The 17878-nt window shown below is 44.5% G+C and overlaps 1 protein-coding gene across 1 annotated transcript in view; it reads left to right on the top strand.

Annotated features, from left to right (window-relative positions):
* Positions 1-17878, top strand: part of fam135a (family with sequence similarity 135 member A) — a 42107-nt gene that overhangs the window by 12901 nt on the left and 11328 nt on the right. Inside the window, exons 3-13 of the mRNA XM_080016948.1 lie at positions 4439-4518; positions 5424-5563; positions 8485-8555; positions 8844-9017; positions 9213-9339; positions 11384-11537; positions 14356-14433; positions 14814-14863; positions 16082-16237; positions 16332-16405; positions 16488-16642. Of these exons, the coding sequence (XP_079873074.1) occupies positions 4439-4518; positions 5424-5563; positions 8485-8555; positions 8844-9017; positions 9213-9339; positions 11384-11537; positions 14356-14433; positions 14814-14863; positions 16082-16237; positions 16332-16405; positions 16488-16642 (1259 nt within the window). The remainder of the gene's footprint in view (positions 1-4438; positions 4519-5423; positions 5564-8484; positions 8556-8843; positions 9018-9212; positions 9340-11383; positions 11538-14355; positions 14434-14813; positions 14864-16081; positions 16238-16331; positions 16406-16487; positions 16643-17878) is intronic.

Raw genomic sequence — 17878 nt, 5'->3', positions numbered from 1 at the left:
TGGAGGAATCATCTTCACCTGGCCTGTCGCATCGATCGGCATTGTTCAGCGTCTCGGTAAGTGAACTGTGTTTCCTCATGTAATCTAACCGGAATATTTAACTTCATGGTCAACATTTATCTACTACTTATACATCAAACTCGATAGCGGTGGCGATAGTGGCGCCGCCCCTTGCGGTCGCCTGCGCTCCGGTCGACTTTTGCACATTTTAGTATTTTTTTCAGTTTTTATCATAATGTACACCAAAAAAGCATCGGCAGTTACCTCATACGACCGCGATGCACTCATGGATATAACAATTTTGGGACTTTTTGTCTGTGGAAGCAGAGTGGCCGGCTGAAATCCTATGACAGAACACTCTCAAAATCAACAACAACAAAAATGGAGCCGCTGTTCCACGAGCGGGCCCATGGAGGAAGCACCGTGGTAAACGGGGCGGCATTAAGGTCAGAATGAGGACGCAACCTTACCATCCACCTCTGCCGAGCATCCCTCTTGCCAACGTTCAGTCCCTGCAGAACAAGATGGATGAACTTCGAGCGAGGATTAAATTCCAACGAGACACGAGGAACTGTTGCGTCCTCTGTCTGACGGAAACATGGTTGAACCCACTGGTGCCGGATGAAGCCATCCGTCCAGCCGAGTCCGTGTTCCCGCGGCGACAGATCGAGGGAGTCGGGGAAATCCATAGGTGGAGGCGTCTGCCTAATGGTAAACAACCGCTGGTGTAACCCCAACAACACCAAGTTTCTCTCCCGCTCCTGCTAGCCGAACCTGGAACAGCTGACCATCCTATGCCGTCCATTTTATCTTCCCCGGGAATTTAGCATGGTGATCATCAGCCGTTTATATCCCACCGCAAGCGGACACCGATACAGCACTATCGGACCTGTATGATGTGTTGTGCGGATTTCAAAACAAACATCCCGACGTGCCTGTGGTGGTGACTGGGGACTTAAACAGGGCCAACCTTAAAAAAGGTTCTGCCTAATTTCCACCAACACTTCACGTGTGCCACCAGGGGAGATAGAACTTTGGACCATTGCTACACACCGTACAAGAACGGATACAAGACCGTCTCGCTCCCTGCTTTCGGGAAATCTGACCATGCCACGATCTCGCTGGTTCCCGTTTACAAGCCTCTAATCACGCGAGAACTGGTGGTGACGAGGGAAGTGAAGCGAAGGGGTGGACGGATCAACCGGAGGCTGCGCTTCAGGATGCTCTGACTGACGTAGACTGGGACATGTTCCAATCAAGTTCAAGTGATGTCAGCGAGTTTACGGTGGTGGCAGTGAGTTTTGTAGCTACGCTAGCAGATAATATCATTCCCACGGTGAAAGTTCGGATATTTCCAAACCACAAACCATGGGTTGATAAATCCATCCGCTGCGCTCTGAATGCTCGCACGGCCGCTTACAACGACGGTCTTGTATCCGGAAATATGGACAATTACAAAGCGGCGTCATACAATCTGCGGAGGGCGGTGAAGGACGCTAAACGGACGTACAGAGAGACTGTGGAGCTTCAGATGGAGCAGGGGGACACCAGATGCTTGTGGGAGGGGCTGCAGACAATAAAAAAACTACAAGAGCAGCTCTCAAGCCACTAGTGTGGACACCTCCATAGCCAACCAACTGAACTCCTTTTATCCGCGGTTTGAGTCTGGCAACAGCACCGCTAGCTCGCCAGCTAATTTGAGTTACACCGCTGGGGACGAGCGCGCACTCTGTGTCCGTGCACGAGGGCAGGAGGGCTCTGATGCGGGTGAACACCAGGAAAGCTGCGGGCCCAGACGGCATATCTGGGCGAGTACTGAAGACCTGTGCTAACCAGCTAACTCCGGTGTTCACTACAATATTCAACATCTCCCTGGCTGAACCAGTGGTCCCGTCCTGCTTCAAGAGGTCCACCGTCGTTCCTGTCCCGAAGATGGCCTCTCCTGCCTGCCTGAATGATTACTGTCCGGTGGCCCTCACCTCGGTGTTCATGAAGTGTTTCGAGAGGCTGATTAAGGATTATATCTGCGCCTCCCTCCCCCGCACCTTAGACCCGTTGCGGTTCGCGTACCGGCAGAACAGATCCATGGATGACGCGGTCTCCCAGGTCCTGCACACCACGCTCACGCATCTGGATGGCCAGAAGGGGGCCTACATGAGAATGCTGTTCAACAATTACAGTTCAGCTTTCAACACCATAGTCCCCACCAGACTGGCTGTCAAGCTGAAGGAGCTCGGACTGAATGCTCCGCTATGTGCCTGGATCCTGGACTTCCTCACAGCCCGCCCCCAGGTGGTCAGGGTGGGAAAGCACATGTCAAGCTCCCTCACCCTGAATACAGGATCCCCTCCCAGGGCTGCGTCCTCAGCCCCCTACTGTACTCCCTGTACACACATGACTGTGTGGCCAGGTCCAGCTCCAACACCATCATCAAGTTTGCTGATGACACCGTTGTCGTGGGCCTGATCACTGACTGCGATGAGAAGGCCTACCGCGAGGAGGTGGCTGACCTGTCACTCTGGTGCCAGGACAACAGCCTACACCTGAACGTCAGCAAAACTAAGGAGCGGATTGTGGTCTTTAGGCAAGGATTACAATCGAGGACGCACGTGCCCTTGGTAATTAATGGGACTTCTGTTGACAGGGTGAGCAGCATCAAATGCCTGGGAGTCCACATCACAGAGGACTTAACATGGACTTTACAAACAGACACTCTGGTGAGAAAGGTGAGGCAGCGTCTTTACCACCTCAGGCAGCTGAGGAAATTCCGGGTCTCGGTGAGGATCCTCAAGCCCTTCTACTGTGGAGCGGTGGAGAGCATCCTGACAGGCAACATCACTGCCTGCTTTGGGAACTGTACTGCTCAGGACAGGAGGGCCCTGCAGAGGGTGGTGCCTTCAGCTGAACGAACCATTGGAACTACCTAGTCCTCCCGCCCTTGCAGGACTTATACATCAGGAGGTGTAGTAGCAGAGCCCGCAGGATCATGAATTATCCTCATCACCCCAACAACGGACTGTTCCAGCTGCTGCGGTCAGGCAAGCGCCTCCGCAGTCACACAGCGAGAACAGAGAGACTGAGACAGAGTTTTTTTCCCGCAAGCCATTAGAACTGTCAATGCTGACCTCACCAGGGGTCCTCACTGAGCCACACACATAGGCTCCACTACCTTACTGTACTATATGTAGCATACTGTACCGCATACTGTGTCACTGTTCAGGGTTGTTCGTGATGCCGTATTGCTGCGCCGTACTGTTGTATACTGTGCTGTATTATCCCAAACACTACCTCTCTTCATTCACATGCCACTTTAATGCACATATCTGTATATACATAATTGCCTATTCCATATTCATAAGCATATTCCCTCTATCTATTCCATTTTATCTTATTTTATTGCATTATTTTATTCTATATTTTATTTTATTCTATAAGTATTCGACTTACTGTATTATGTTTTAGGAGTCAGTTGGTCTATTAGAAAGACATTTTTCCTAGGACATTGTGTGTTATCACCGGGTGCGTTGCATTACATTTCACTGCATATATGTATGAAAGTATGTATGTGACGAATAAACCTCTTGAATCTTGTTTTGAAAATACGTTGAGATATAAAAAAACACAAAGGAACACGAATCTGGAAAAATCTAATTTTTGTTCTAGAAAGGTTTTTTTATCAACTTATTTGACTGCTCCTGGCGATTTTAGAAATGCACGACAATGCGGGTTATGCTGCAGTGGGTCACAAATGTTAATGCAAGGTGTAAACAATGCCTGAGTCTTGTTGGAAGACTAATAATCTTCCAGCTTCCTACTGACCTCATTTCACATGTTTCCAAGAAGGTCCTGGGTTAGATTCCCGCCTGGGGCACTGCTGTCACAGTGCTCAAGAGGGTTATCTCCCGATGAGGGGCCTTTCTGTGTGGAGTTTGCATGTTCTCCCGATGCTCACAGAAGGTTTCCTCCATATAACATCGTAACAACCCGCACTAAAAACATGCACAAGAAACATCGTCTGACCAGCAATGGAGAAGTTGGTCCCCTGGCGTGGCTATATGCTGCCCACTGCTCCTGGCTGCCCTCAAGAGGAGGGACAAGCCAGGACAGGTTAAAAGCAGAATAAGTTTCACCGGCCACCATTGAAACGTGTGTGTGTGTGTGTGTGTGTGTGTGTGTGTGTGTGTGTGTGTGTGTGTGTGTGTGTGTGTGTGTGTGTGTGTGTGTGTGTGTGTGTGTGTGTGTGTGTGTGTGTGTGTGTGTGTGTGTGTGCCGTGTCATGAAAATGAAGAATCTTCAAAGAATTCCTTCTCTCTATGAGTGAACTTAAGTTTCTGTTTGGGTAATGCTGTGTTTCTTCTGTTGGAGGTAGCTAGAAGGAAACTGCTCTGAACGCACTCTCTACTCCAGAGATAATTTGTTGATTACTGTTTTTCAACAGATTCTATCAGATTCGGGCCAGTATGAAGGTCCCACCCCGAGTGCCCCACAAAGTGGAGGCCAGTCTGCTCCACCCAGCAGGTCAGTCCATCAATTTTTTCATGAGAAATAAACTTCATATCTCTGTGTTATGGATCGTTATGGATCAGGACCCATTATGCCACTCTCCAACTAACCAGGATTTTCAGGCCAGAATCAGCTCCTATGTTGGAAGTCACAGAACTCTGCTGTTGTTAGCACTTTGTATTCTTTACTGAAAACACTTAATGAATTGATCAGATTTACTGCATCAAATGTGTACAAATTCACAGCACCGAAATTGAGAAAATAGTTAAAATGGGAAATTTGCATCCTTTCTATTCATAACTAGAAATAACTTCTCATAGAGTAGCTGACTTTTAAAAGGAAAAAAACATTGTATCTTTGTGAGCTTTTCTATTATTTAATTTATTATTATTATTATTATTATTTAATTATTTTAGCTTCTAATTGAAGCATTTTCCTTCCAGTTTGAGAGAAATGCATTGTGGGTTGATCTTAGCAAGAAGAACATAAAATGGCCGTCTGGCTTCAAATATATATAAGTATTCAGTGTTCTGGGTCTGACTCACAGCTGATTTGAGGAAACGGTTGTCATGGCGACTCGCTGTTCACGTCGGCCCAGACTTCATCACACACAATCTATTTTTCATTTTCAGCTCTGACCAAAGAGGAAACCTAATTAATTAATTAGTCCACTTTATGCCTGGGAACATTTTGGTAGCATTTCCTACTTTACTCCCACAATGCATTACGTTTTTGTGTGGGCGGCGTCTGAACATTATATTGATGGACCACAATGCACTTTGTGCGTGTGGGATGTTACTGAACATCCCACAACCACAACAGTGTCCTGTTTCCAGGACCTTAGTTTTGTTCTTCACTGCTGTGTGTAGTTAAGTGCTAGTTAGGTGAGCTAACCTAGTAGTGTGTGCACTGGTGTTCAGGCTCCGACCTGGCGTTCCCCGCCTCTGTCCTGGACGACGTGATCTGCAGTAAGACCTTCCAGATCCTCTACAAGAATGAGGAGGTGCTGGTTAACGATGTCCTGCTCTTCAAGGTCATCATGCTGCTGGATGAGAAGAGGGTAAGACCTACTGACCACCCCGACTGGTTACTAACCACCCTGACTGGTAACTAACCACCCTGGCTGGTTACTTACCACCTTGAGTAGTTCCAGACTAGTTGCTGACCATCCTGACTATTTACTGACCACCCTGACTGGTTACTGACCACCCTGACTGGTTATTAACCACCCTGACTGGTTACTAACCGCCCTGACTGGTTACTTACCACCTTGATTAGTTCCAGACTAGTTGCTGACCATCCTGACTAGTTACTGACCACCCTGACTGGTTACTAACCACCCTGACTGGTTACTCACCACCTTGATTAGTTCCAGACTAGTTGCTGACCATCCTGACTAGTTACTGACCACTTTGAGCAGTTACTTAGTTACTGACCACAATGACTAGTCACTAACCATCCTGACTAGTTACAGACCACTTTGACTAGTTACGGACCACTTTGACTAGTTACTGACCACCCTGACTAATTACAAACCATCCTGACTAGTTATTGACCACTTTGAGCAGTTACAGTAGAGGAAATAATTATTTGATCCCTCAATGATTTTGTCAGTTTTCCCACTGACAAAGAAATGAACGGTCTATAATTTTAGTGGTAATTTTTGGTAGGTTTATTATAACAGAGAGAGACCTAATATCAAAAAGAAAATCCAGAAAATCACATAAAAAAATATATATATAAATTATTTTGCATTTCATTGAAAGAAATATTCATTGAGTGAAATAAGTATTTGATCCCCTACCAACCATAAAGAATTCTGGCTCCCACAAATTAGTCCTCTCGCTTTAAGAAAGTACTCCTAATCTCAACTTGTTACCTGTATAAAAGACACCTGTCCACAGAATCAATCAATCAGTCAGACTCCAACCTCTCCATCATGGGCAAGACCAAAGAGCTGTCTAAGGACATCAGGGACAAGATTGTAGACCTGCACAAGGCTGGACTGAGCTACAAGACCATTGGCAAGAAGCTGGGTAAGAAGGAGACAACTGTTGGTGCGATTATTTTCGAAAATGGAAGAAACACAAATAACCGTCAATCTCCCTCAGTCTGGGGCTCCACAAAAGATCTCACCTGTTGGGGTATCAATGATCATGAGAATGGTGAGGGATCAGTCCAGAACTACACAGGGGGAGTTGGTTAATGATCTCAAGGCAGCTGGGACCACAGTCACCAAGAAAACCATTGGTAACACACTACGCCGTAATGGATTCAAATCCTGCGGTGCCTGTAAGGTCCCCTTGCTCAAGAAGGGACATGTACAGGTCCGTCTGAAGTTTGCCAATGAACACCTGAATGATTCAGAGAATGTTTGGGAGAAGGTGATGTGGTCAGATGAGACCAAAGTCGAGCTCTTTGGTATCAATGCGACTTGCCGTGTTTGGAGGAAGAGGAATTCTGACTATGACCTAGAGAACACCCTCCCCACCGTCAAGCATGGAGGTGGAAGCATTATACTTTGGGGGTGTTTCTCTGCTAAGGGGACAGGTCGACTTCCCCGCATCGAGGGAAAGACGGATGGGGCCATGTACCGTGACATCCTGGGTGACAACCTCTTTCTCTCAGCCAGGACACTAAAAATGGGTCATGGATGGGTCTTCCTGCACGACAATGACCCAAAACATACAGCCAAGGCAACAAAGGAGTGGCTTAAGAAGAAGCACATTAAGGTCATGGAGTGGCCTGGCCAGTCTCTGGACCTTAATCCTAAAGAAAATCTGTGGAGGGAGCTGAAGCTTGGAGTTGCCAAGCGACAGCCTCAAAACCTTAAAGATTTGGAGAGGATCTGCAAAGAGGAGTGGTCTAACTTTCCTCCTGAGATGTGTGCAAACCTGGTTATCAACTACAAGAAACGTCTGACCAACAAGGGTTTCTCCACCAAGTACTAAGTCATGTTTTGATGGGGGATCAAATATTTATTTCACTCAGTGAAATGCAAAATAATTTATATATTTTATTTAATGTGATTTTCTGGATTTTCTTTTTGATATTCTGTCTATCACTGATATAATAAACCTTCCAAAAATTACCACTAAAATTATAGACCGTTCATTTCTTTGTCAGTGGGCAAACTTACCAAATCAGTGAGGGATCAAATAATTATTTCCTCCAATGTACTTACCACCCTGACTATTTACTGACCATTCTGAGTAGTTACTGACCCCCTCGAGAAGTTACTAACTAGTTACCCACCATCCTGACTAGTTTCTGACCACTTTGATTTGTTATACTATTCTTACTAGTTACTGATCACTTTGAGTTGTTAATTACTACCCTGACTCGTTAACGACCATTCTGACTAGTTACTGACCATTTTGAGTTGTTACTGACCATTGTGACTAGTAACTGACCATCCTGACTAGGTACTGACCATCCTGACTAGGTACTGACCACCTTGAGAGGTTACTGACCATTCTGACTAGTTACTGACCACCTTGAGAGGTTACTGACCATTCTGACTAGTTACTGACCACTTTGGGTAGTTACCGACCATTTTTCCTAGTTCCTAATCCCTTTGAGTTGCTATTTAACACCCTGACTAGTTACTGACCATTCTGACTAGATACTGACCATTCTGACAAGTTACTGACCATTCAGACAAGTCACTGACCATTCTGACTAGTTACTGATCACTCCAAGTAGTTACTGACCACCTTGAGTAGTTTCAGACTATTTACTGACCATCCTGACTATTGACTGACCATCCTGACTAGATACTGACCAGCCTGACTTGTTACTGACCACTGACTATTTACTGACCATCCTGACTATTTACTGACCAGCCTGACTTGTTACTGACCACTGAGTAGTTACTGACGAGTTACTGATCATTCTGACTCGTAAATAGTTACAGATCAATGTCACATTAAAAGCCCTCTGGTCCCATAACCTCTTCAGTGTCTTCTGTATTCTTTTCAGGTGGAAGAGTCTCTGAACGACATGGACTTCCAGCTCTTCTTGGATTTATATTTCACAGATGGAGACTACACGTGGGTGTAGTACTGCTGAAGATTTTCACTTTGTACAGTTTTATCCACACTTTGTCTGTCAAGGACGTTAACTCAACCTACGTGTGATATGGGGTTCATAATACACAGTCAATATATTGTAGAAGTTTGCTGAATTTGACGTTAATGTAAATAGATAAATAGACCTATATAGTTTACCTTGAGATCAATTCCATTAATACACCATACATTTTAGATGATTATTAACTTCATCAGCCTGTCTGTTTTACATTCACCCCCTTCCCCTGTGGTTTGTGAACTTCTCTTCAGGCCAGATGATCCCAGCGCCCTGCAGAGCATCAGTAGTCGCTCTCTTCGTTTGCACTTTAGCCTCCAGCGAGGCATCCACCAGCACGTCAACATTATGTTCGATTACTTCCACCTGTCTGTCATCTCCGTGGCCATCCACGCCTCCCTGGTGGCACTGCACCAGCCTCTCATCAGGTCAGAACGCCAGCTGTAGCACTGTGATGAGAGTGAATTTATGTTCTTTTTAATAACCACTTGTAGCTCAGTTATATTAGTGTAACTGTGAGAGTGAAACAACAGAAAATCAATCGGAGTGGTTTGGTGCATCTCTGATAACTGCTTGTACAGTTTGGATGTTATCTATGAATTTGAATGTATTTCATGTTCTAGTTTCCCACGGCCAGTGAAATCCACCTGGCTGAACCGCAACACTCCAGCGCAGAGCAAGGACTCGCTCATACCCCCCCTGGAGAGCGTGGTGTTCGGCAGCACTTACGTCAAGCAGGTGTCTTCAGATGTAAGACAGCGCTGCCTGTAGGATCTCTGTCAATCCTACACCCTCACTATTTCACAGCTGGCTGAAATTAGCTGGAAGAAACAAAACTGCTTCTAATGTCTGATTCTTATCTGAGCGTGTTGTTGACTCTCAACCCTCCGGTCCTTCCTTCACAGCTCCTCCACCGTAGGGGGGGGGGGGGGGGGGGCTGACTCAAGTAGAGGAGTTTAGGTACACTTGTGCTCAAAAGTTTACATACCCTGGGAGAATTTATGATTTCTTGGCCATTCTTCAGAGAATATGAGTGATAACACAAAAACCTTTCTTCCACTCATGGTTAATGGTTGGATGAAGCTATTTATTGGCAAACAACTGTGTTTACTCTTTTTAAATCAAAATGACAAAAGAAAGTACCAAAATGACCCTGATCAAAAGTTCAACTGTATCTTTGTGTCTTATTTACTAGTAAGGGTAATATATCAATATACTTAGTATTTAATGATGCGTACGCGTAGACGAGCGGCTGTGCCGTGTGCATCTATAGCCGACTGGCTACTCAGGTTCGGCGGAATAACGGAGGGAGAAAGGGTTGGCTACTAACGGCGGCTCACCAGGTTTCATTTACAAAGTAGAACAGATATCACGCTCCAGTGCGAAACAGAAGGAAGACATAGGGAGACTATAAACATAAGATGGAGGATTCTGGTGTCAGACAGCAAGCGCTTCGCTCCAGGCTCTGGAGTCTCTCCCTCCCTGAAAGACAAAACAGACATTTAGAAATCTTTCCTCAGCCGCTGTTGGCGAAACAGCTTAACTGGCCACGGCCAATTAAGTGAGGAGGGCCATTCTAATGACCTGGCTTCCCCTAGCATTCAGCCACCGGCTCGACTACGCCCCCTCTATGCGACACTGTCATTGTCCACACACTTGCCTAATCTGAATCCGTGGCCGGTACCGGATTATCTTCTTGAGAGGAATAGATCACAATTGACTGCTGGACAAAACACAACATTGGCACCATCCCTGCTATGTTTTTCTAGAATCTCCCTCTGTCTCGAGCTATTTCCATTTGTTTACGCGGGTTTCCATGGCGACTTGTAAAATTATTGCGATCACACGCTATCCTGGCAAGAATTTATCGCTGTAATTGTGGATAAGCAATACAAGTTTCTCTTTCAAACTTTCCACCATTGCTGTAGTTTGTTTCTTGTCTGCTGTGGACCTGCCTGGCACATGCTGATATAGTGCCCCAACTGGTCATGTGTTGAATTTCATCTTGCGGACGCGCAACTTAATTTCTGGAACGCGGGAAAGCCATCTTTCGTAAGCATTCACGTAGTTAGAAGCAAGTATACTAGGGCCTTTTAGGGGAACCAGGAAGAGAGCCAAGTCTGGAGTCTGTTCCAACCCTCACCTTGTTATGAGCTTTGGGTCATTACTGAAAGAGCTTGGTGACCCGGGAAAGAGACTTCTGTCCCATAGAACCCCTGCTAACTCATGCTGCTTGCTCATCTGATGAGGATGCCCCCTGGTGGTCTCCCTGTTGAGGTGTACCAGGCACAGCCAAATGTTCAAGTTCAAGAGATTATTTGTCACATACATATCCATACGGTCATACATATATGCAGTGAAATGGTGTGACACCCGGTGATTATGCACAGTAAGCTCTATAAGCTGTAAAAATACTAAAAGTACTAAAATGTGCGTAATCGACATGAGGTGGGAGCAGACACTGGAAGGATTATATCTCACAGCTGCATGGGAACAACTCAGAATCCCCCAGGAAAAGTTGGAAGTCAGGGCCACTCATCCGTGACCCGGATGAGCGGCAAGTGGATGGATGAAGGAAATAAAGTGAAATCTAAAAATAGGTGTTTCAATTAGAAGTCTCAGTTTTATGCCTTGCTTCCTAAGAAAAATTGACACGAATCAAGGGTATTAAAAAATCCTTCAAGATGATGGGCTCATTTTTTTCACATTTTCATTTAATACAAGGTACATTTAACTTTCCAGATGCTGGTGTGCTGATGGTGACGTTCCTCTCTGTTCTCTCATAATCCCCCAGGGCCGGACATTCATGGTGTCCGACCACTGCCTCCAGCATGCCTTCAGTCTGCACCACAGCCTCTGTGCAAGTCTGCTGCTGGCCTACCAGGGCCTGTTCGGGTACTTCACCTCCCTGACCAAGGACCTGCCCTCCTCCCACCGCCTGGAGCTAGGTACGCCCCCCCGCCCTCCTACCTCCTTCTACCGCTTGGAGCTCTGTTCAGAAGCTTTCCTTCATAATCATGGTGTTACTTGATCCAGATGCCGTTCCAACGTGACTGGTAGTTTTCATTGCATTGCTTCTAAGTAGCACAATATTAAAGGGGACCTATTATGCAAAACTCACTTTTTCAGTGCTTGTGCACATACATTTGGGTCTCTGATGGGCCTACTAACAGACAAACTGTGAAATAAGACAACTCAGTCAGTTTTTTTGTAAGCTTTCTGTTTCAGAAAACATGTCCTAAAATGAGCCCTTCAGCTTTGCTGCCCTGACCGACGTCACTGAAGTAGTCATTGTAATTAGAACCGCTAGAACACCTGGTGGACACCCTATACACACACACATATACATACACACAGACACACTCACCACCACACCTGCTTTGAACACACCCCAGCACCCTCCTGGTTGCATCCCTCTCCTTTCCTCCCTCATTTACTGCCATAACTATGACAGGCTGAGGCCACGTGACCAGTTGTAGTTCCACTTTTCCTGGACCTAATTAACTGTTTTTCAATACATGTTGTCGTCCAATGTTTATGTTTTTGTGTGAATGTTGTTTGGTTCTATGTTTATTTGTATCACCCGTGATGAATCTCCCCCTCTAGGAGTAGTGATCAGTTGTCTATAGACCAAAACATGATAAATTGTTCTCCAAAGAGGGGGGTTGGTGGTGACTGTGTATAATATAAAGCTGTGCTCTGGTCGTCCACAGGTCGTCACAGGACAGAGTTATTGCAGCAGTGGTTGACGATTAAAGAATGAATAAACCGTTTCATTGCAGGTTGACAAGTTCAACTCCACTTGCAGACTAACTCTGTCCTAGATAAATGGAACTAATACTTTGTTTTGTATGTCCAGCATGCTGACAGAACAGGAAAAAAAACGCTCTGTCTGTGTAACTCCACAAACAAATCTTTTAAAAGAAAGAGGAATTAATAACAACTGTCCCTGAGCAGAATGCAGACAATGGAAAGTATTTAAAAAATAACTTCTTTCTTAAAGAAATGTTATAAAAATAAATAAAAGGATGCGGTACATAGACTGTAGGTCGCTGTGGGTTTTTCTAAAGAATGCCTGTTTCCGCGAGTGCGGCGTCCGTGTCTCCCACAAGCCTGGAGCATGGCAACGAAAGTCGGAACTAACTTTCAAATTAGGCCTTGTAGATCAAATGAGTGAAGAATTTGTTCATGAACAGATTTGGGTAGACTGATAAGGTGAAATCAGTGAAAGTACAGCGTTAATGCAACAAAACCTGGAAGCCTTGCTCAAACACCATTGGCTCACAGAACCCGGAAATTTGCTCAAATCCCATTGGCTCACAGAACTCGGGAACTCTCCCACAAAAAACAGCCTGTTTTGGACCAGGATGGTATAGAGGCATGTTAGACTAGCTAGAATGCATAACCTGAGTTGTATTTTCAGCAAAAAACTTTGAAGGAGCATAATAGGTACCCTTTCAGTAAATAAATCTGTCTTTCATTATTTTGTTGACACTTTTAAGTGTATTTAAATTGTTTATATGCTCTTTTCAATGTTGTGTGACAGGGCTATGGAATCATGCTCCCATTAGACACTGATCTGTACCCATTAACAGAATCAAAATCTTGTAAATAATCTCACCCCCAATTCACACCAAGAGCGTCACGTCAGTGGCTCACCAACGCTTCAAATACGCTGCCATATTAATCAATGTTCCAATTCACACTGGCTCCGTCAGGCGCACAACTCAAAATCAGGTGCTTCGCCTGATGCTGCAAGGCTCCGAGACACCATGTTTGTTTTTTGTTTTTTTACGCCTCAGCTCTATTTTTCCAGGCTGCGTGCGTAAACTGGAGTGTTAAATTTCCACAGAAGTCCATTCAAAAGATTTATTTAGTGAAAATATTGAATTACAAGCCTGTTATGCATCAGCCACATATATTAAATGGCTGATGTGCCGTCCTTATGTGGATTACTGAGTTAAATACGTTTTACAAATTAAACCTCACTCATGTAAAGAAAATATTGTCATTCCAACAGGAAAACAAATATCACGCCCAGGAATCGTCTTAAGATTTTACTTCATACTGGGGAAGTAGTTTTATAAACTTTATTGGTCTGGTATAACGTACGCTTTTAAAGCTATTAATATTTTTATCAAATGTATAAGAATATATCCACGGTATGTTTTTTTTTTCATTTAATAATCAAGCCACAAACAACTGATAACAAAAAATGTTGTCAATGTTGGGCAATGTTTAAATATAGATTACTCATTCCAGCAATAATACGCCTTGTATTCAAGGCAGAAGGTTCTGTGTGAAATATAAACAAAGAACGCTGAATTCACCAACTAATCAGACTACGTTGATAAACAGACTCCAAATGCGAATGAAATGTTAAGCAAAGGGTTGAAAGGGGAACCGAATATTCACTTTAACCCATTAAAGGTGGGTGATACATTCCACACTTTGTACTTTCAGTGATAGAAAGTCTGGAGAGTGTTGGTGTTAATGGACCAATCAACAAACCGTAAGACGTGCATGTGATGCGTGATGTGACGCTGACGTGCCACTTTTGGTGTGAATTGGGGCTCAGACCCAGTCAGCCTTCTTATTAATCCCAGTCATTTCAACAAACCACTAAACCAATAATACATTAAAACTGAACAGCTTCAGAGTAGCTCACCCTCCTTAACTCTTGACTTCCACCCGAGTGGAGATCTGAAGCTGTCCCGCCGTGCAGAAGGTTAGAGGTTAAACTTGCTATATGTGCAATCCTACTAGCCAAGCCCGGCATGCAGGTCCTCTATGAGAGAGTTCTCAGAAGACCCTTTCCCAGAGGACAGAGACACATCTATATAGGTATGTCCTCCCTTCCTCCTCAGTCGCCTTGCTGTAGCTCCACTTCCTGTAGCTCTACTTCCTGTAGCTCTACTTCCTGTAGCTCCACGGTGCTTCCAACCTGCTGCTTCTGTTATCTGGTTGCTACTGAACCTCCTTCTTTTCCCTATTCAGAGACAGGCCTTCTTCAGAACAAAGGCATTTGTTGGCCTGCCTGTCTGTCTCTGTGCTCTCCCTGTTGGTCTGCTTTCTTCTTTCTCATGTCCTGTCTCTCCAAAGTCAATAACAGGCTTCCCTTTAGCTTCTCTTCAGCTTCCCTTCAGCCTCTTCTGAAAGATAGATATGTGCCTTCCAGGAATAACTGTTTGAAACAAGTGTCAATAATCTTCTTTTCTCCTCAGAGAAACTGGACCTTGAAGCCCGTCTAAATGACCTTTGTGAACAAGTCAAGGTGAACAAATCTTTCCAACCTTTTCTAGTTGACATCATTCTGCTTTCTATGCATTTGTTTTTCTTTATTTTCTTTACAGTGAAACAAAGTAATTGTTTTGATTAATCATTTGTTTAAATTTGATTTTCAGTGATTATTTTATGGGATTATATAGAGGATTAACCATTAGAAATGCTCAAAATACATCTAAGATCTTCTTCAACAACTGCTTTCCTTAAGCATTATGAGGCGATCTGCATGTACCTAGCTGTTAAACTTCTAGGAGCTTAAACAGACTGACATCATTAAATCCTTTCCGGTATATAAACCTGGTATTGCAGGGTCATTTAAAACTCTGAAAAAGTATTAAAATTATTTTAGCTGAAGTTAGGGCCTTAAATTGCGTTAAAGGCTGAAACCAGATTTTCAAAGGTATTGAAGTCTGATTAAAAAAAAAATAAATAAATGTTTTTGCAAACATGAATGCAGAAAAGGGACATTGAAGATGCTGTCAGCCACCAGATTTTTAATAACCAACCGCTGCCTGCTTCTACACTGAATTAAACTTTGTCATTAATGACCGTTTGTATAGGGTGATCAGCAAGGTCTAAATAGGCGTTTTCACACCGAGGAACCTTTTCATAGTTCTTAGAACTTCTGGAGGAACCCTCCCTTTTTTGTATCCACTGCAGGAACTAAGAGCGATCAGAGTTCTTAGACTGACATTTTGAGGGACTCTTTTTAGCTCCTACTCCAGGGCAGGGACTAACTGGCACAAGAGGAACCTTCAGTGACTTAAGTGCACAGTGATTGGTCCAGACGTAAATCCACGGTCCAAAGTTCCAAAGTTGGAACAAAATTTTAAATTACACCCTGTAGATCTAATATCCGTAAGATTCAGCAACTGGATTGATGATTTCTGGCCTCAAATTTATTCAGAAACACATTTTGATGGACTGATTAGGTGAAATCAGTGAACGTTTATAGACTAATCCAACCTGGAACTCATGCTGAAACCCCATTGGCTTATATCACTTCAGTGTTCGTACTGCCAGTGCGAATGCAACCAGAAAAAAAGCCCTTGAAAGGTATCTAGTTCTCGGGAGACCTCCCCATTTCCTAGTCCCCCTCAGGGAGTCCCGGGAGCTGTTTGGTCCGAAAACGCCTTTTCTAGACCACATCCAAGCAGCATCACTGACCATAATGTCCGGTTTTGCTGACATTGTTTCTTCTCAGCAGAAGGCAGAGAGTCCAGACGAGCTGGCTGAGCTGGTGAACATGAACCTGGCCCAGCTCTGCTCGCTGCTCATGGCGCTCTGGGGACAGTTCCTGGAGGTGGTGTCTCTGCAGGAGAATGTAGCAGCTCTGTTGGCCATGGAGCATCACATGCTGAGGGTGAGCCTCCTTCTCCACACACCAACACATCTCATCTCTGAATATCTATCACTGTTTCAGTGTGTCCACATGCTGAGCTTGCGGTGTTCTGCAGGTCAGGAGGTTTGCTGAGGCCTTCTTCTGCCTTGAACATCCCAGACAAACTGCGTTGGCATACCAGGAGCTTCAGTAAGCTGCAGAGACCAGCGCTGGTCCTCCCTCCTGTCGCTCGGCTCTTCATAACGCGGCTCTTCTCTCTCTTCCCCCGCAGCGCTCACAGCCACCAGCAGATGACAAACGCTATAAAAAACTCAAGCTACTTCCTGTCTCTGCCGCCACTTCCTGTGGAATGTGCCGACCTGGACGGCGATATCAGTTCCCTGCCGATAATCTTCGAGGACAGATACCTCGATTCCATCACAGAAGGTCCGCAACGCACCAGAGCTTCTGAGTCATGTAATCAAATGTGACATCTTCACTGCCGATATGGAGTTCTGGTTCCACAGGCCATTTGCTAATAAAGGTTTCTGCCACTGTTTTGAAGCCACAACAGAAGCAAACTGGTTACAGATACTGGCTGCAGATCATTGAAGATTAACAGAGAATTCCTACTTTGATTCTGTGTCGATTGGCAGAAAACATTCATCCCAAAGTTGTAATCCTTTCCAGACAATTTCACTACGATGTAGAACTCCTCTAGAGCAATGATTCCCAACCTGGGGTGCCAGACCCCCACTAGGGCTGTGACGATAACCGCATTACTGCAATATTGCGGTTATGTGACATCACTGCGATCTTGAGCTCATTACCACCACTACCGCACATTTTACACATATACATAGTATTTATTTAATTTATTTATTTATTTACGTATTCTTAAAAAACATTGCTGGTGAAAGTTACAGGAGGATATGAAACACAAACACAACAATCATTGTTTAGTTATCATCATTAACTGTCTTCCATGCCGATGTTCAAGGGCTTCTGGAGGAACTTTTGAGGTGCTCCGCTCCCGCCCATCACTTGAGCTTTGCACGCCGTTGGCGAGGGGGAAGGGACGGTTCATTAGGATTTCTTGTGTCAGATTATTATTCATTAATTCTAGGGCTGTATCCTAACCGACTCAGAACTTTGTCAGTTGAATTGGATTCAGCTGTTCAATGCAAATATGAAGGGGGCACAGGTCTCCGCGATCAACACGCACGGTAATGTCAGGTCTTTCATGAACCAGTCCGATTCATTTGAACGGCTCTATTGTAGGAACGAAGGAATCGAGTCTCGCTGGGTGATGAGACTTTTTTTTTTTTTTTTATTGCCAAGATTTGCAGTTTATGTTGTGTGTGTTTTAGTTGCCGTCTCCTGCCACCGGCAAATGTTTCACCCTCTATGTAAGAGAGAGCCCTATGCGGAAAATGAGCACACCCACTGTCACGTTCACAAAGCAAATGCACACAGGCACTGATCTAACTGAGGTTTTATTTCAATAACTTATTTTGCTATTATTATTTATTTATTTATTTTAAACATACTGTGTATTCTTATTCTGCACAAAAGTAACTATATAGTACTTGTTTTATTTTTTGTTCTTTTGAACAGCTCTCTGAAACGAACTGAGCCATAAGATCCAGTTATCTTCAAAGAGCCGTATTTCCCATCACTAGC

The sequence above is a fragment of the Zeus faber genome (assembly GCF_960531495.2).
Source record: "Zeus faber genome assembly, chromosome: 16".
NCBI lineage: Eukaryota > Metazoa > Chordata > Actinopteri > Zeiformes > Zeidae > Zeus > Zeus faber.
This window is presented reverse-complemented; position numbering and strand designations above follow the sequence as displayed.